A 20498-nucleotide genomic window follows, 5' to 3' on the forward strand; every position below is an offset into this window, starting at 1 on the left:
GGCATCAATGTCACTTTTAAACAGAAGATCTGTTTGTAGCTAGCTTTTCAAACAACTGCAGTTTACGTTTGCATTTCAACACTAAAGTACTTTTGTTATATTTGCATAATCCTTTCAGTGTGGGATAAATGGCTGCTTCTGTTCTTTCTTTGCTCTCCTGCTGCAGATAGTGGCTATTGCAGTTCTCTGAACACTAATTTAAAGGTGTGTGAAGGATAAAGCCTTTGACTGGGACAGTCCAGGATAGGGCTCTTAATGCTTTCCACCGTACTTGGCTGTTCACCTTATCTCTTTCTAGCACAGAGATACAGACCTAGTTCACATATAACTTAGAGTCAGCCATGGCTTCGTGCAAACACATGGGTTCATTGAATGAAGATTGCAACTCCTCTTGTTGGTTTGCTACCTGGGGGGCAACCATGGTTTGGCTAAGTGTTGCATCTAACCTGGGCTGATAGTTTTCCAGACGAAACACAAGCTATAACCATGGTTTGTTCTGTGGCTTACCATGGTTTGTTTGGAGCCAGACAAGTCATTATCCCAGCTTTGGATATATTGCTATGCCAAACCATTGCTTGAGTCTGGGTAGCATGGCAGCAGTAGGACTGGGGGGCAGGGGGAGATACAGTGGCTTTGCAGTCTTTGCTCCAAGAAACCATGTGTTTAACTCATTTTCGCTAAACCATAGTTTGGCTTATTGTTGCATCTTCGGAACTAGATTGCTATCAAATTTCTAGCAATAATTTCACGTGGAATTATTTAACTGCCGATTCTACTGTTCATTTGGGAACTCTTCCTTAGTTGGATGGCATCCAGCTCTGTACCTAACAGTACGCCAGTGACAAGCTGCCTGTCTTACTGCATGTAGAGTAATCCCCCCTTTTTTTTCCCCACACCCCCCCAGATCGCCATCACTTCCTTGGCTGCAGTGATTAAGTATTTAGAACTCTTAACTGACGAGTCTAATTTTGGGCAGTTCGAACTCTCCACCATGAACCTCCATCAATATGTCACACTGGATCATTCTGCTGTCAGGGCACTTAATCTTTTCCAGGTAAGCCGGGGCATTGCTATGTACGTAAGACTCTGGGCACAGACCTGCAACACAAACCTGCCTAAAATAGGGACACATGCCCTTTTTTTGCACATCTGTTTTAAGTTGGACACAGTTTTTGGGTGGGAAAGTGGCATCCAGATAAGCATGTAAATGAAATGTGAACACAAGCTCATTCCAGAAACAAATCTTAGTTGAATTAAGAGAACAGTATTCTCAGGAGTTAGCCCAGGTTAAGGATTTTCGCATCGGAACTTATTTTGATCAAGGCATACTCAAAGTAGACCCACTGATACCAGTAGATTGCATCCAACGTTGTGTGAGAGGACTTCTGCTTGCACAAATAATTCCTCTCCTCCCTCCTGCAGCTCCCTGCGCACTCCTCAGATCTGCTCCAGAGGGTCCCCCAAACCTCTGGAGCAGATTTTGATGGCCCAATGCAGTGGTTCCCAACCTTTTTTTGGCCGTATCCAACCTAAGCATCTTTATAACTCTTATTATTCAAAAAGTGAACTATTCACATGGAAGAAGCCTAAAAGGCCATTAATTTTGTCTAACTCATTCTTGAATTGCCCCCCCTTCAAAGTCAAATTGGCTGGGTTTGTCATGTCCATCAATTCCAGTTGGTCTGTTCTGAGCATGACTTAAGTGGATATACAGTATTTTTTCCTCTATAAGACACACTTTTTCCCTCCTAAAAAGTAAGGGGAAATGTGTGTGCGTCTTATGGAGTGAATGCAGGCTGCACAGCTATCACAGAAGCCAGAACAGCAAGAGGGATTGCTGCTTTCACTGCGCAGCGATTCCTCTTGCTGTTCTGGCTTCTGAGATTCAGATTTTTTTTTCTTGTTTTCCTCCTCCAAAAACTAGGTGCTTCTTGTGGTCTGGTGCGTCTTATAGAGCGAAACATACGGTAATCAACTTATTAAATAAATCATAATAAACTATGCATCTTAATTGATTAACATCTGCACACAAATAAAACAGTAAATTGGAAGTGAGAAGGCGCACATACATCTCAAAGGAGTCTCAGGGTCAAGGCTCAGGGACAATAGGAGTTATAGTCCAGTAAGGGCTACTACTTCCTCATCCCTGATCTAATAGATTAGATAGACTACATGTTGCAGCCCTTGTTTTGACAGGTGTGCGCATGCAAATATATGCAGATGCCCTGCAGCTAGTATTCCCCACTCCTGCATAGCATATTAGGCTGGCAAAGCTTAGATAAATAAAATATGTGCCGAAAGCTTTAAAAGAATGTATTTTGTGTTGCATCGATGGATCAGGCAGCATTTGGGAAGGAAAATGTTGGGGAAGTAAACCTTTAATCCACGCAATGTGGCAGAATCTGCCTTGACATAAGGAAAGACATAAGCCACGTTGTGAAGCTAGCTAGGGACGCTATAAAGTTGTATTGATCTTGGTATATAGCCCTGTAAAGCCCATTATTTTATTTCGGAGCTTTACATGGCTTTATTGTTTTTAAAAACGAGCTGTGCTCTGATACCGCTCCACAGCTAAGCTCCTGGTTCCTCATCTTCACTGATCTAGTACATTTGTATACATCCACATAGAAGGGAAAGACCCTCGCCCCCATTTTTTTCTCCCCTCTCCTCATCTCTCAATTCAGCTAGTTTGTTTTCCCTATGAGTTGCCTCCTTTGTTACTGGAAGGATGGGCTTGAACTCTGTTGCAGCATGCCAAATTAACTATAAAGGAACTATAAAGCATAAAGGAAATAATTTTATTTATCTATTATTACATTTACACCCCACATAAATTAAGTTGGTTTATGTCACTGGAGCGCCCTGGAGAAGAAGGGGGTGCCTTTTCCAGAACTGTGGTCACTGGAGGACGCTTGGAGATCCAGGGGGGCTGCAGATAGCCCAGAGCGCTCTCCCAACACTGCCTTCCAAAGAGCTCACACACTCATACGTGGCTCTCTGCATCCCATGCTCAAAATAACCCTGCAAGGTTGAGAGACAGTGATTGGCCTAAAGTGACCTAGTGAGCTCCATGAACGAGGGGGGATTTGGACTCTGGCCTTCCAAGTCATAGTCCAACACTCTAACCACTGTGGAGACCACCTCTTAATTCAGAAGAAAAGTACTAAAATGCAAAACACATACATGTTCTCACTTGCCACTATTCTGCTTTTAGAGAGGTTTCACTCACTTTTGCACAAATGTTTTTTGGTTGTTGTTTTTTTTAAATTGACTTTTTGCCACAATGTGTTATTTCCCCTCAGCGTTCTTCGGAAAATGCTCAAGGTACGCACTGTTTGGCTGCCCTGTTAAATAAGTGCAGAACGGCCCAAGGACAGAGGCTGGTGAACCAGTGGATCAAACAGCCCCTAGTGGACAGGAACAAAATAGAAGAAAGGTAAATATTCTCTCCTTCAGCGCTGATGCTTGGAACTGCCTAGATTAGAAAACGCATCACTACTTTCCTACAATTTTGGATCACAATTTTTGTTGGTGTTTAAGTGAGTATATTGAGTTGTTTGCCTTTCGGAGGATGGTTGTTTAGATTGCTCCAAAAAGGCGGAGTTGCTTTTCAGTAGCTGGAAGGAAACTAGTCCAGGGAGTTCTGGTAAGGCTGAAAAACTTCCTGAATGTACGTAAGCAGTGGTAGTTCTAGTGTTTAGAACCACCCTTAATAGGTTTTCTCTGCTGCAAGTCATGAGTTTGTTTATGATAAGAGGAATTGGGCTTCAATTAGTTGGACTTATGAGCCATTGAAATCAGTGGGAACCAAGTGCAGCTAATTTAGTCTTGAGTCCAACTCTCTGAGTTTTCTGCTGCTTCTGTTAACAATGAAACATCAGTACTGTACTAGGCATGCCATTTCCTTGTTTTATCTTAACGTTTGTATTAGCTGTTGCTCTCATACTTCCGATTCTGTTTGTCTTAAGCCATTAAAATGATTATTTGCTTCATGGCACCAGACTTGGTATTACGCTGGTCATGAAATCTGAGGAAGCTGAGTGCAGCTAAAGCTGAGCATCTGACCTTTTAAAGAAGTAATGTTGATTTGGATCCTTGATCTTGCAAACAACAAAAGCTCCCAATTCAGCTCGGGGCTGTGTGATTCACTTGTGGGTCAACAGAGAAGGAAAAGAGGATTGCAAATGACAGTCGGTGCCCCTGCTGTGCTTGCATGGCAAAGGGGCTTCAGCTTTGTCTTACAGCTCCAAAAATACCTGTCACAGGTTGCCTGGTGAAGGTCTGGAAGGCTGATTTATAGCGTATGTTAGTGGACTATCTGAATTTAACTAGGATAGGCTTAATGAATTTGTATGATTAAAGTGGAGTCTCAGGCTTAATGAATCCAATTCATTGAATAGTTTGGCACCAGTATCTTCTGGCTTTAATACTGGCTTTAAGACTAAAGGACTAAAGTTTTAGTCCTTTAGTTCTGAAAGGGAAGAAGTTGGATAATGAATAGACATGGAAAGAATAGCCGGGGCAGCATCAACAAAGTAGTTTTTTCATCACAAGTGCTTCTGGCTGAACTAAACCTCCCTCTCCTCTCCCTGCACCCTGCCCAGATATGCTCTGTAGGATTGGAGGAACCCCCAGAACAGATTTAGTGGGCACCTGAGGAGGGGTTCCGTTGCGTAGCCAGAAATCCTTGTGCTATCACAGTATTTTTCAATCTTGGGATCCCAGCTGCTGCTGGACTACGACTCCCATCATCCCTGACCACTGGCCCTGCTAGCTTGGGATGATGGGAGTTGTAGTCCATCAAACAATTGGGGACCCAAGGTTGAGAGACACTGCTAACAGAACTGCTTCAAGCAATACCACCCCAGGATATAGCATGGCCAGAGCAGAAAGTGCTTCCAAGTATGTGCCTGTCTGGGGTGGGTTTAGGTGTCACCCAGTTTTCACAGCGATGCACACCTCAGTGCACTGCATGCACCCCCAGGGAGGTTGCTGGGCATTCAGGAGCAGCTTTTAGGAGGTGGGAAAGGGTTGCAGCAGAGAATTCCATAAAGCTCTGTGTGCATGTGGGTGACAGCACAGCCTTAAGCAGGCAGCATTCACTGTCTCTTTTCTGCACCCATCTCATGTTTGCTACATAAGAAGAGCTGGCTGGCTGGACAATCCAGTCCAGCCTCCTGTTCTCAGTCGCAAACCAGATGCCTGCAGGAAACCCCTCAAAGCAGGATCTGAGGACAAGAGCAGCCTCCCATTCTGTGGTTTCCAACTGTGGAGGCAGAGCTTAACCAGAGAATCATAGAACTGTTGGAAGGGACCACGTAGGTCATCTGACTCCCTGCAATGCAGGACTTTTTTGCCCAAGCTGGGGCTTAAATCCACAACCCTGAGATCAAGAGTTTCATGCTCCACCAACTGAGCTATCCCACATCGTGGCCACCCTCCATGAGAATCTCCTCCATTGCAGATCTATAGAAGTTGGGATGGTAGTAGTGCCATCCTCCTAAAAAAGAAGCAGCTCTTACTCAGAAGATATCTTTCTTTAGGCTTGTCAGCAGCGACCAATGACTTCAGCAGACAGCATGTGGGCTTATAAGAAGACTTTGTGTGGGAAGGACTATGAATGTCTTCTGAAGCCCGAGGGGAAAACACATCAAGTTCTGTTCAACAAAGCCTGACAGACTCCCTGTGGAGGATTGACCTAGACCAGAAACCTGTATGAAAACCTTTTTGTGGTGTTCGTTGGCACGGGTGCCTAGATCCTTGCTCAGCTATGGTGGGGCAAAAACTTAGGGAGCTTCTCTCTCGGGGCTGCTGTGAATGTTGTAAAGCAAGCAAAGTGCTTGCGGTGGTATATAAATTACTTAACGTAACACCCCCCCCCAACACGCTGGTTATTATAGTAGCAGTAGTAATATTTCTTTATTATAAAAAGTTATATCATGCTTTCCCAAAGGAAACACTCAAGGCAGCTAACAATAAAACCACAAGTTTACATTAAAACAATATACCAAAAAAAAACAAAAGAGAAGATGAAACCAGCTGCCAGCTAAAAATTAACACTTTCAGTGGATCATATGATTTAGAATATGAATTGTAGAGTTGGAAGGGACCATGATGGCAAACTTGTCCAACCCTTGCAATGCAGGAATCTTTTGCCCAACGTGGCGCTCAAATCCATAGCCCTGAAATTAAGAGTCTCATGCTCTGCCAACTGAGCAACTCTTCCCCTCCCCTCTCCTGTACCCCCCCCAAAACTCTCCAGAGAATTGGGGGCCCCTCCTGAACAGTTGACGCTGTGGGTTCCATGGGGCTTGGTGCAAGGGGGGAATTTCCCAAAATCAGGTGGGGGGAAATCTCCCCTTGCACTTCAGCCCTCTGTGATACAGACCCCACCGACAGGTGCCCATCACTGTCCACATCTTAGCGAAACAATTTTTATATTTGTACTGTATAAGCGTATTTTGGCATTAAGTGGTATATAACTTTTTAGAAATATTAATTGCATTAATAAGTAGTATTAGTAATAATACCAGTAATATCATTATCTTCCTCCTTCCTAATGTGATGTGCTGACAGAATGTTGCTTGCCTAGGACTACAGAGTTCATGGTAGACATGAGTCCTGGTCCATAGGCTTCTGTCTGTTCTTCTGAGGAGCAGCAGCAGAGGTGTTTGTGGCAATGTAGGTCGGAGCCTTCTCTGAGATAGCACTGACATTAAGGCATTCCTTCCCTTGGGAATCTCCATTCTTTGTAGGGAAGCTCCGTAACTCAGCGGTAGACCCTCCATTTTGCATGCGGAAATTTCCAGATTTGGTTCCCAGCATCTCCTGGGAGGACTGGGAGAGACCCTCTCTTCAGAATCCCAGACATGCTGCCAGCCAGTGAGTTAGGTTGGCCAATGTTCTGACTTGCCACAAGGTAGCTTCCCACTTTCCTGTGTTTGGTGGCTTTCAGACGTCAAGCAAAGGCAATCTTTTCCCACAAGGACCTATTTCTAAAAAATATAAACACTGTTGACTGTAATCTCAGATGTGGCTTTCTGTTGATTTACGTTCTGTTTATACAGTGCGCTAATTGCTTTTAGTTCTTTTTGCAAGCTGCTTTGGTTTTCTTTTTTTAATGAACCTGTGTTATAAACATTTTAATGAATGAAGAAACGTAAAAATGCTGTATCTGGCCAGTGCCGCTTCAGACTGCAGGTGTGTGTATTTGTGTGTGTGTGTGTGATGTGATCAAATGTTTCTTCGTGCATCCCCCACCATACTTTAAAAAAAAACCCCAACAAACACCTTAGATGCTCCATTGGATATTTTGTGAGAACAAAGCTGTCTTCTTCTCATCCATAAAATCACAGTTGTGGGCCAATGACCAATTTCTTCAGGCAATTCAACTCTGTGGTGCCCAGATCCAAAGTCTGAGGAGCATGCTGTAAATCCATTGATGTTGGATTAAGGCCACCAAGTGATACTTCAGCGCTCCCAGCAGCAGGAAGTTTTTAAGTACAGTACAGTGGACGCTCGGGTTGCAAATGTGATCCATACGGGATGCATGTTCGCAACCCGCAGTGTCCGCAGCCTGCAGCGGCGCGTCTGCGCACGTGCGGGTTGTGATTCGGCACTTATGCACAAAGTGCAATTTAGCGCTTCTGCGCATGCACAACCGCTGAAACCCGGAAGTAACCCGTTCTAGTACTTCCAGGTCCGTAACCCGAAAGAACACAACCTGTAGCATCTGTAACCCAAGGTATGACTGTACACAGATGCAGTTTCTAGCTGGCTCTTAACTACCCGCTCCCAGTTGCTAGAACTCACCAACTTAAAATGAATGTGAAATGGCAGTCTTGCCCCCTGAAGTGTCTTGCAAGTTAATGAACACCAGGTCAGTTGTGTGATCTTCTCTTTCCCTTTTCCTTTCCTGTTTTGGCAGAATAGCAGCACAGTTGAAGCTTAATCAGAAGAAAGGCCCATAACACTAACTTGTCTCCTGCCAAATTAGAACAATGGAGTGGTATGCAACTGCTCTTTACTCAGGAGGAGACCCGTTGAAATGAACGTTTGTGATTAAGCCAGGTCAATTAATTTCAGTGGGTCTTCTCTGAATAAAACTTGGTTAAATGTCACCCATAGACTTCCATAGAGAGGGGTGTATGTGCAGAAACCAGCCTACTGCACAAATGTATAGTTTTGCCTCTGGCTCCAGCAGCCTCTGGCATGTGGCCCCTGGAAGGTTCCTCAGCGGGGAATGTGGCCCTTGAGCTGTCAAAGGTTCCCCCCCCCCCCCGGTTTAGCAGATACCAGTGAGCCTAACTTCGTCCTGGGCTTGCTCATTCCCTTCCTCCCCTTTCCTCCATCCAGGTGTCTGGGAGGCGGCATTCGGAAGCTTCTGCTGTGAGTTAGCACCTGCCTCCTGTGCTGTCAGCACTGTGGTTAACACTTTACTATGGATGCTTTCAACAAGCGAGTGTCAAAAACCTTAATACGACGATGACGGGTTTGAAATGAACCATAATTAATGTCTGTTTCCAGACATCTGCATGTGTCTTCCAGGGAAACCTACCCAATACCTAGTTGAGTATAAAGGTCTTTAAGGGCTTGTTTAAATGCTAGGCATGTCTTTTAAAGGGGTGGCTTCCATTCAGCGACAAACGTAAGCCACTTTTGCTGCTAGGAAACTTGATTTCTTTTTAGAAATATTATTCTGTTACTGTAAAATTATTTCATTTCTCTTTACTTACTGTTCCTGTGTTTCACAACTTTATGTTGGCATTTTTTTCCTCATTTGTCTGCAGTTTTGATTTAGAAAAAAGCAGGAAAACGCATCCTGAAAGCCAAATTTAGCAATTTGGTGGGTGAGTTTGACATGTAAGAAATGAAATCCCACCAAATGGCATGGAAATGAGTTCTGGGTCTTTGGTGTCTGAGCTAGTCCTAGTCTTCTCATGGAAGAAGTGGACACTTGTAGTTTCTCTACCACTAACCCAAAGTGTGCAATTTAGTTGAATGCTGCTCCATTCATTTTTCTAAGTGTGACTCCTCCATTGCATTTCAAATGGCACCCGTTAAAGCCCTGATAGGAGTTGTTGTTCAAAAGATCTGGACGGCACCAGGTTGGGGAAGGCTGGTTCATGCTGTTGAGTTACATTTTTATAGTCTCTCTTAATGCTGTGAAGGTCTGGCCAAGCACAAAGTGAGGAATTATTTGATTGAACAACATGAAATTGTTCTGGGACTGAGTGGAATTGTGCCGGCATAACAAAATAAGCGTTGAAAAGGCATTTAAACTGGTAGTGGTCATTCTGGCTGTGATCAGATAACAGGTATGAACGTTGCTTGCGAGACCTCTTGTCTTACTGCTATAGATAAAACGCTATTAGAATTCTCTAGAGATGGGCCACTAATTTTGGATGGCCTTGGTAGCCCGCCAGGATTTGGGAACATCAGTGATCTACCTCTCTCCCTCCCAGCACCCCCTCAACCAAGAGAAAATCCTTTGGCAGGTGCTTTGGAAACATTCTGACTTTCAGGGCCCTTCCAGAGTGCAGCGCAGGTTCAGAGACCAGAACATCTTATCTTGCCTGAATTCCAGTCCTGAGGAAGAGTTAGGATTGACAGCTGATTTTTTTACTCGCTCTTTGGAGGCATTCTGAGTGCATCTAAAATGCTGCATAAAGTCAGAGGCAAGGGAGAGAGGTGATGTGAGAGGGCAGTGACCGTGACGATTTTAAAATAGTCGTCCAAAAGTAGCCTTCTTTCCAAAGCCCATTCATTCATTGCATTCATATTCCACCTTTTCTTCCAAAGAGCTCAAGGTGGCGGTACATCGTTCTCCCCCTCATCATTTAATCCCCACAACATCCCTATGAGAATAGGCTAGACTGAGAGACAGGGACTGGCCCAAGGTCATTCAGTGTGCTTCATGACCAAGTGGGGATTTGAACCCTGGTCTCCCAGGTTCTAGTCTAACACTCTAACCACTACACCAGCCCAGCAGAAAGTGAACTAGAGACATTTTGCATGCAAAGTGTGTCCTTTACCACTGAGCTATAGCCTTTCCCGTTCCGGCAGAAAGATCAAGTCACACACGATAGCATGCAGAAGTATTACCAGTGCTGCTATAGCCTCGACTATAAATTTCAGTACTCCTTCATCCTCAAAACGCCAGATGTATTATCCAAGGTGATCAATCTCAACCCTGGCTCGTGATTTCTTCTTCAGTCATAGCCGAGTAAGATTGTCTTCCATAAACACGGTTTTAACAATGAGTCCGTAAGTGACCTTGGAGGCCAATTTTGGATCCTCATGTCCTTCCACAGTGGGGACATTGGTTCCCGGGTGGGAGTTGATCACTGTGTGGATTTGCCAAGCGTGCCTTCCTCTTAGCACGTTTCTCCCTTGCATCCTGAGTTTGAGTGTCTTCAAAGTCCATGACACCTTTGGTAAAGGCTGTTCTCCAATTGAAGCGCTCGCAGGCCAGTGTTTTCCAGTTGTCAGTGTTTATACTACATTTTTTTAGATTTGCCTTGAGACAGTCTTTAAACCTCTTTTGTTGACCACTGGCATTGCACTTTCCATTTTTAAGCTTGGAATAGAGTAGTTGCTTTGGAAGATGATAATCAGGCATCTGCACAACATGACCAGTCCAACGAAGTTGATGTTGAAGAATCATTGCTTCAACACTGGTGATCTTTACTTCATCCAGTACACGGATATTAGTTCGCCTGTCTTTCCAAGTGATATGTAAGATTTTTCGGAGACACCTTTGATGGAATTTTTTGAGAAGTTGGAGATGGCGTTTCTAAGTGGGCCATGTTTCACAAGCATACAGTAAGGTTGTTAGTACAACAGCTTTGTAAACAAGCATTTTGGTTTCCCTGCGAATGTCCAGGTCCTCAAACACTCTGCACTTCAATCGGGAGAAAGCCGCACTCGTAGAGCTCAGGCGATGCTGGATTTTGGTATCAGTGTTGACCCTTGTGAAAAGATAACTGCCTAGGCAGGAGAAATGACCCTGACCCAGGCACATCAAAACCTTGGCGGGGCAAGATAAAGGTCAGGGAACAGTCATGCCAACATGCTTATTATAGCACATCATCCCTGGAATTGTTGGAAACCAGGGGTCTCCCAACATGAAGTCGCTTCTAATAGCTTGTGAAAAGGCTGTCAAGTGGGCTGCAGTGTAATCTATTGCTGAATTTTATTAGGCAGCAGGGCCAGCTGAACCTGATCCGATGCTCCCAAGTGCCATGGACTCTCCTGTGCAGGAACGCCAGCCCCATCTGTCAAGTTTCCTTGTTAATTTCTCCAGAGCCCTGCATTATTATGCATATCAATCACCTGCCTTTAGCAGGTGCAAAGGTGCAAAATTACAGCAAGGGAAATCGTGTGCATTCAATTCCCAAACATCTTGGTGGGACGTGGGTGGCGCTGTGGGTTAAACCACAGAGCCTAGGACTTGCCGATCAGAAGGTTGGCAGTTCGAATCCCCGCGACGGGGTGAGCTCCCGTTGCTCAGTCCCTGCTCCTGCCAACATAGCAGTTCGAAAGCACATCAAAGTGCAAGTAGATAAATAGGTACCACTCTGGCGATAAGGTAAACGGCGTTTACGTGCGCTGCTCTGGTTCGCCAGAAGCGGCTTAGTCATGCTGGCCACATGACCCGGAAGCTGTACGCTGGCTCCCTCGGCCAATAAAGTGAGATGAGCGCCGCAACCCCAGAGTCGGTCACAACTGGACCTAATGGTCAGTTCCCAAACATCTCCGGTACATCTGTGCTGGCATGAACCACAGTTGGGTCTCCATTTGTAGTTGATCTAGATTCCTTTCCCCTCCCTTGCCCTGCTCTTCCACCTGCGGCTATCTTCAGAGGCTTACATTGTTTTCTGGTGGTACTGAGGACCACATTGGCTGCTGAGCAGGAGCTAAAAGCGTTGTAGCCAGCTACTCAAGAGTTGACATATTAAAAAGAATAGTCGTGCCTGTGAACATCAGTGGGTCTACTCTGAGTAGGACTAGCACTGGATATAGTCCAATGTCTGTACCTCTTTATAAATAAGCTACATTTGCGTTTCTGTACTTTAAGTCTTACACATCCCCAATAAATTTGGAGGACTTGTAACTTGAAAATTTATTCTGTTCAAAAGTCTTTGCGCACCGTGAGAGGAAAGTATTCTCTGAGTGGAGACATGCTGTTTATACTTATAACAGAAAGAACCAACACTTCACATAGGTTTTTTAATGTTCCTAGTGGCACATTTTAAGTGGTCTCGATTTTGGATTATCACCAAAGATAAAATTTATGCACCTCTGCACGTTTCAGAGCCTTAAGTCTGTTAAGGGAAAACCGCAACATTCCTTAGTTGTTCTGGATACAGCTTCAGGGCAGCATCATTCTGACTAGATAAGCCAGACATATACAGTATATATAAATATCCAGCTCTCCAATGCAGAATTGTTAGGTAGAAAGCAGACCTGCCCTGCCCCTGGGACAGAAAAGTAATACATATGAACGTTTGGATAATATGAAACAGCACGTAGAAATAAATACAGATCCAGCAGATTTGCTCTGCTCTAGCAGAAAGGATTCACGTGAAATAATAGCCCTGGGAAAATATTTATTACCAGTTTAATAACTTGTAAGTATTTAAGAATAGGACTTGGGGCTCAAATCTGACATAAAAATTAGCAGGCACCTTGGAAGCTGTACAGAGGTACCTCGGGTTACAGACGCTTCAGGTTACGTGTTTTCGGGTTGCACTCCGCGCTGAACCCAGAAGTACTGGAAAAGGTTACTTCCGGGTTTCGGCGCTTGCGCATGTGCAGAAACACTAAATCTCAGGTTGCGACTGCTGTGAGTTGTGAAAGTGCCTCCAGCACGGATCACATTCGCAACCTGAGGTTCCACTGTAATGCATTACAGAGCATTCTGCAGCTGACTTCAAAGTCACTATACTTTCAACAACAAGACCTCACAGGAAGCTCTAGCATAAAACTACAAATTCTGTTGTGCTCAGTTTGGACTAAATCAGGACTCTGGTTTGCTCTTTCCCTGTAGGTGTTAACAGAATCTTAATGTGACCCTTCCCCACCCCCCAACTATAATTGCTCTTTTGAATGGGCTCCTCTGTTCTGCTCTTGCATCTATTTGTGACTTGCAGAGAAATGCCACAGACCCACTGCCACCCTTTTAATCCGTGACCCTCTGTTTGCAATTTCTCCCTCTTGTGAATGAGTATCTTATCTGCCCCGTCATCTGGGGATGGCACTTGCAATGAAGGAAGTGGACTTCCCCACTTGGGGGCCTTGTGCTGTGATAAATCTGTTTTGTAAGATGCTACAGGACTACCTGTTGTGTTTGCTGCAACACGCTGCTACCTCTCTGGCAAGCCTCAAAATTGCAGCAGTGGATTCTGCTGAGCACTAGAAAAAGATATGTAGTCCGCACTTTGCCTTGATAACCTCAGCATCTACTTTCAAAGCCTTCCTTCATGCAGTTCTTGTTTTGTTATTTAGTAATAACAAGAGGGGAGCACTCTGCCCCAAAGAACTGCAGAACGAGAGGCTTATAAGAGATCTATGACTCTGAATTGTGAGCAAGAGAGAGGTGTGTGAATTACATGAAACTCTGGCTTTGGTGCACATTAAAGAGTATTATAAATCTTAGTGCTAAACCATGTTTCTATTTTATATCTTATCCATGAGTGTTTGGGGTTGTTTTTACTCTTTTTAAAAACTAATCTTTAATGTGTGCCTTGGTTGGTGTTATGCTGAATGCTGAAAGTAACTATTGGAGGAAATATGTGTTGTTCATTTATTATATGAAATACTCTTGGTGGTTAATTGTTTTACAAAATAAAAAGCTTCCTATTCATCACAGTTGCATAAAACAATATGGAAATGTCTACCAGTTCCTTTACCCTGCCTCTACATTTCTTTCTGATGCCAAATCATGGAAGCAGAATAAATTTAGAAGTGCCAAGCAGTTCTCTGCAAACAGACCAGGTTTGCCTAATCTTCATTGTAAAATTTGATAATATTTGCATGGGTGCGTTTTCGTTGAACATACAGTACTTCATGTATTGCTTGTTTGTTAATTTCTTCCAGTAGTCACGTTCAGCATTAACACATTTCAGAGAAGCGTTGTTTGGTACTAAGACATATAACAGTCATTCACACACCAAAACCAGTACCGCTTGCTGGTGGCATTTGTATGCAAACAAACAAACAAACAAATATGACACATTATTTGCTGCACATTTTTAGATTTTATTTGCTTCTAAAAGACCCTCATTCCACTCTAAGGCAAATTCTCCCATTCCTTCCATGTATTTTGGAGTCCTGCTTATTTCCCTTTGTGCCTCAGTTTGAATTCTCCAAAAGAGCATGGTACCTATAGTTTCTTCAGCCAAAGCCTGACGGTTGCTCAACAACTGCTGGATACGTCATGCAATAAGATGCTTCAGCTCATGAATCTGAAATGTCATTTTCCTTTTTTAGCACCATCATGATGTTTGTGCCACATTTAGTTGTGATTCACAATCGTCTCCTGGATCTTCTTCCTCGTTCTCAGCAGTGCTGCTGTCTAGCCAGTGTCCCTTGATTTGAGTTCATACGTTTTATTCCCCCTTCTTTATTCTGGACTTATTTTTTCAGCAAGAAACTGCTTTGCAAATAAAGTGACCCATCAGCTACTTTCTAGTGATATGGAAGGAGGGCAGAGCCTTCATTTCTGATATTCCTTTCTCCCTCCTCCCTTTCATTTCCAAACTTCCAGGAAGCGTAGGGCATAAGGGGTGGTGATGAGCTACTTGGAAACTGGCAGATACATTTGTCAGGACCAGATCTGCCCCTGGCTCCACCAGCTTCTGATATCTAACCTAATTTCCCCCAAAGCCACAGTTGTGTCTACGAAGAAGAAAAGCGTAACGCTGGTTATGCTAGCGAGGCTTTTAGCAAGATGTCACTGAAGAGTTTCTACTTAATTCCAGAAGCATTTAACGGAGAGTTAGCCTGCCTGCTTATATGTGAGCATAAATTAACAAGTCAGCTGTGCACTGAACTGACGGCAGATCTCAGCCCTCTGTGCTTTGACGGCTATCAAAGCTTGCATTAATTTGTTCTTCCTAGTACAATAATGCTGGAGTGTAGGAAGGTAAGGGATCGTCCCCTTTATGGAGAAAGAAGCAATAAAAATATCCCGAGCACTCTGCTTTGCTGCAGAAGCAGAAAGAGATAGAATTCTAATGCCATGGAATTATTGCAGGAGTAGAAGAAAAATCATCCTTCAAGAGGGTGCATTGAGTTTTGGAGAAAATAAAACCCACTACTTGCAGGTCTCATTTGTCATACGACGGTGGGAAAGTCTCCTTGCTTTATGACCCTTTTAAAAAGTGGGATTTCCCCCCCCCCCCCCATATAGCCTCACCAATGAAAAAAAATGGGAATAAAAGGGTAATGTTCTCTAGAAGTCATTCATTCTGATCCCTGCTTTGGATTTAACGGAGGAGGATGGGTCATATACTTTGACTCAAGGCGTTTCTCTGGAGGTGGCATTTTGGCACCTGAACTGAAAAACCAGAAGCGTTCTCCCAATCTCTCCTCCTGCACATGTACCCGTCTCCCCCTTGCTGACTGTGCTGCTGTTGAGAAGCCTTCTGCAAAATTTAAAAAAAAGCAGAGAAAGTTGATTGTCTTAGTGGTATTTGTTTGTGGCGGATGGAAGTACTAATTAAAAGACAAAGCTGGTAAGCTTATTTAGCTGACAATATTTGGAACCTCAGACTGCATTTCTGCTAGTGAGCCTGCGTCCCCTCCTTTCCCCACTATCGGGTTTTGCTTTGTGATGAGGATGGGAAGCAATTTTGTCTTTTGAAGGGACTAGGTGGGGCCAAGAGTGCAATATCTTGTAGAGCCCCAACGTGCTTCTGTAGAGAAGCACCTTGGGGCATACACGCCAATGTTTGGCTCCCAAAGAATGAAGCTTAGTCGGGGAAGGGGGTAGATGCTGTTATGGCTTCTCCTTGTATGTTTTTCCTTCGAGAAGGAGAGAGTGCTGTATAGGCTGCAGGCAAAGGTCCTATGGGCCAGTCCATGGCTTGTCTGTAAAAATGGAATGCAAAGTCATGGCTGCAGGACACTTGCTTTCCATCTCTGTTTTAAAGATTCGTCTTTTAAGCATTACTTTCTCTCTGTGTGTGTTTCTGGATATGCTTTGTTAAATGATATTTATTAAAGTTTCACATGAAAAGAATCACATTAATAAAAAAGAAGAATTTAAGAATAAAAAGAAAAATACACAATACAAAATACAAAAAGAAAAAAGAAAAAACAGTTAAAAACAATTCCGTCTTTTCATCACTTCTTTTACATTTACTTGTTTCCCGGACCTCCTCATACCTCCCTCTTTTGTATTCCAATTCAGTTTGTTAGTCCAGCAATTTCTTTCCCTCCTTTTTAATCCCAATCTTTAATCTTCCAGCAATTTCTTTCCCCCTTTTTTAATCCCAATCTTTACTCTTCATATAATATAATATTAAAATTTTACCTTTTAAAAATCAAATTTCCATTTCCTTAAACTTTTTTTAATCCTATTCCTTAATCTTAATCTATCCATAACTTTAAGTCCTGTACAGCTGGAAGCCACTTATTTTCAATCCAACATCACTCTAACATTCTTTAATTTTGCAATGTTTCAGCAGATAGTCTTTGAATTTCTTCCAGTCTTCCTCCACCGACTCTTCTCCCTGATCACGGATTCTACCAGTCATTTCCGCCAGTTCCATGTAGTCCATCAGTTTCATCTGCCATTCCTCCAGTGTGGGAAGCTCTTGTGTCTTCCAATACTTTGCAATGAGTATTCTTGCTGCTGTTGTTGCATACATAAAGAAAGTTCTATCCTTTTTTATCACCATTTGGCCGACTATGCCCAGGAGAAAGGCCTCTGGTTTCTTGGGGAAGGTATATTTGAATACCTTTTTTAATTCATTATATATCATTTCCCAGAAAGCCTTAATCTTTGGGCATGTCCACCAAAAAAATGTACCTTCAGTTTCTTTACATTTCCAACATTTATTATCGGGCAAATGATAGATTTTTGCAAGCTTGACTGGAGTTATGTACCACCTGTATATCATTTTCATAATATTCTCTCTTAGGGCATTACATGCCGTAAATTTCATACCTGTGGTCCATAACCGTTCCCAGTCAGCGAACATAATATTGTGTCCAACGTCTTGTGCCCATTTAATCATAGCCGATTTTACCGTTTCATCCTGAGTGTTCCATTTCAGCAGCAAGTTATACATTCTTGACAAATTCTTAGTTTTTTCTGGGTATGCTTTGAACATCCTAGGCCTAGCCTACCTCACAGGGTTGTTGAGAGGATAAAATGCAGGTGGGAGACTCATGTACACCACCTTGAGCTCCTTGGAAGAAAGGTGGGATAGAAATGTCATGATGTTGATGATGAAGTTTTTAATGTTTGAAGTTTTATTCTGTTTTTAGTCCTCTGTTGGGAGCCTCCCAAAGTGGCTGGGGAAACCCAGCCAGATGGGCAGGGTATAAATAATAAAATTAGTAACAACAACAACAACAACAACAACAACAACAATAATTTAGTGTTCTGCTTCAGGGGAGGGTGTTGCTGAACTTTTAAAAGATAACAGTTTCCCGTTTAATTCTCATTGAAACCTTTGACCAGACATTTATCATGAACATTATTGATGGCAGCAAAGCAAACTGCCAAGTGACTGGCTCCAAGCTGTCAAGATTTTCACTTGTTTGGCTCTTCTCACTGTGATTTTCAGCCACCGTCTGGGAGTGGGCTGTTGGTGCAAGCTGAATCTTCTGTGCTTCCATTAATAAATAAAAGAAGAAGTGTGGGGACAGAGAGCGATTGTAGTTGCCTCCGGAGGCTATGAAAGCCCTGTGTGCACGAACTGATTTTTTGGTCTCTTTTTGTTTCATCTTGTCCCACCCTCAGGCTAAACTTGGTGGAGGCCTTTGTGGAAGACGCAGAGCTGAGGCAGTCTCTTCAAGAAGATGTGCTCCGTCGCTTTCCGGACTTCAACCGGATAGCGAAAAAATTCCCCAAGAAAGCCACACTCCAGGACTGTTACAAAATATACCAGGCTGTTAATCAGATACCGAATGTGATAGAAGCACTGGACAAAGTTGATGGTGATACATTTTCACTGTTGTGCTATATCTATATCTTAAGCTGGCGAGAGGCAGCGAGGACTTGAATACAGTTGCTTGCTTCGTAATATGGATTCCATTGGGACAAGGGTGGAGTGGCTTTAGCCCTCCAGATATTGCCGACCTGCAACTCCCACTGTCCCTGGCTGTGCTTGCTGGGATAATGAGAGTTGTAGTTCCACCAATACCTAGAGGGCCAAAGCCTCTCCTTGCTTTCAGAGCATGGGCTGCAGGGTTTGTGTGTGGGCTGCCCATCGAGGCTAGGAGCGCTGGAGGAGGAAATTGCCCCCAATATCACTCTGCTTGTTGAGTGGGCCTGGGATCAGGTTCCTTCCGCCCAGGGCTACAGCCCACATCTCTCAGGCGCTGTCATAAAAGAGGAGGCATAAAGCCATCAAGCACAAAGCAAGAAAAACAGTAGAGGCAATAAAAGCTCCATATAAAACCAGCTGTAAAAGCTATAAAAACAGCGCAAGGGCTGGAAAAAACACTGGCAATTAAAAGCAGCTAGTTTACGTGCTGAGAAGCCTTGGCACATGAAAACGTCTTTACGTTGTTTTTTTTAAAAAAAGACAACACATTCTTTCCTTCCTTTTTCACATAGAAAGTGTTGCTTTTGCAGGACTAATTTGTGAAGTGCGTGGCTAATTTTTCCTCCAGTTTTAAATTTTTTTAGAGCAGCGTTTACCAAGCCAGTGCCCTCCGGAGCTGGTTGGCGGTTGTTGGGAATTGTAGTCCAAAATCCTCCGGAGGGCAGAGGCTTAGCAGAACAACCAGGCTGTTTCCACCTCTCTCCCCACCCCACAACTCCGGGTTTCAATATTAATAAGTGTATCTTCTCAGTCAGGGCAATTTAAAGTACATGGTTGGATTTTTTTAAAAAAGCAAAATGGTGAACTTAAGAGAACTTAAGTTTGGGCTATGCTGACCTCTTCAGATGTACTTTTCTGATTTGAATGTGCCAGTAGCTAAGAAAATGAAATGGGAATGTCTGAAATATATATTAAAAAACACTCTTTAATTTGGCAGCCTGAGGAATACATTGTGTCTGTTGTCTTTTAAAAAATTAAAATTGTCTCTGCAGTGTTTGCCACCTTTCCCTGAAAATTGGCTTCTGTATTGCTCTTTAGAGAGCAATTCTTGCTTTAAACCTATTTGCCGTTTTGAACTGTTTTTAATTATCTTATATGTAGATTGCCGTGAGATGGCAGTTTACAAGGCAAGGAATAAATTGATGGTGATTATGATACATGTTTGTGTTTTTCCTTTTTTTCAGAAAACAGCAAAACGTTAGTACAAGCAGTGTTCACAGGACCTCTGAGGGAACTGCTGTCTGACTTTTCCAATTTCCAAAATATGATTGATGAAACTTTGGACATGAACACGGTAATCTGAAGGAAGCAGAATAAAGTTGCTTGGTTCTGTCAAAGATGTGCTGGGCGGATGATGACCCGGTGGTATTAGCAGCATGAACAACTTTTCTATATTTAAACTTTTCAGCCTGCCTTTCTAAAAACTTACTCAAGACTGTTCCGCCAAAATGACTAAAAACAGCCATAGGGCAATAAAAGAAACCAAGTGCCAGCACAATTTAAAAATCACCAAGGACTGGCATTAATGGAGGAATCAGATTATAACATAAATCTGTCCCATCAGTACTGTATGGCTCGTGTTGAAGCTAACTGTATGATGTGCTTTAGAAACGTAGGGAGTAATGGAGACAGAGTTTCTTAGGGAGGGAGTTCCAGAGACTTTATGCCACCACAGAGAAGGCCCTGCTACAGACAGCCATAGGGCTCTTCCCTTATATATTAGATGTGGTGGGTCCTCTTCTGAAGATCTGAGTGGCCAGGGTGGGGGCGACTTCCAGTGGGCAGAGACATTCCTTCAGTGAATGTTCTGTGATCATTTCGCCTTATTGACATGTCAGATACCTATTTACATCTCTTGAACACTGGTTTGAAGGCCGGCAAGCCTATGCAGCTGCTTAAACTTTCTAGATTAGCCCGTCATTTAAATGATTATTTTATACTGGTTTTATGGTGTCTTGGGTTTTATTATACACGTATATATTGTTGTACATTGACTTGATATATTATGAGTTGTCGGTATATAAATAGCTTAATAAATAAATAAAATCATAGGGCTGGGACCAAAGACCAACCAGTCAGAAGGCTGTCAACACAAAACTTGCCTCTCCAAGGTGGGAGCATCAACATCCAGGAATCTCATCCCATAACCAACACAGCTGAGCGCCTCTAACATAGAACGACATGCATAGCACCATGATGCTGGCATATCCAAGT

At 43.3% G+C, this 20498-nt stretch overlaps 1 protein-coding gene across 1 annotated transcript in view; it reads left to right on the forward strand.

Moving 5' to 3' along the window:
* Positions 1-20498, forward strand: part of MSH2 (mutS homolog 2) — a 52822-nt gene that overhangs the window by 11443 nt on the left and 20881 nt on the right. The window contains exons 5-8 of the mRNA XM_081000900.1: positions 905-1054; positions 3303-3436; positions 17978-18174; positions 19469-19578. Coding sequence (XP_080857026.1) covers positions 905-1054; positions 3303-3436; positions 17978-18174; positions 19469-19578 — 591 coding nt within the window. The remainder of the gene's footprint in view (positions 1-904; positions 1055-3302; positions 3437-17977; positions 18175-19468; positions 19579-20498) is intronic.

Source organism: Podarcis pityusensis, assembly GCF_964106645.2.
Source record: "Podarcis pityusensis genome assembly, chromosome: 3".
NCBI classification, from domain to species: domain Eukaryota; kingdom Metazoa; phylum Chordata; class Lepidosauria; order Squamata; family Lacertidae; genus Podarcis; species Podarcis pityusensis.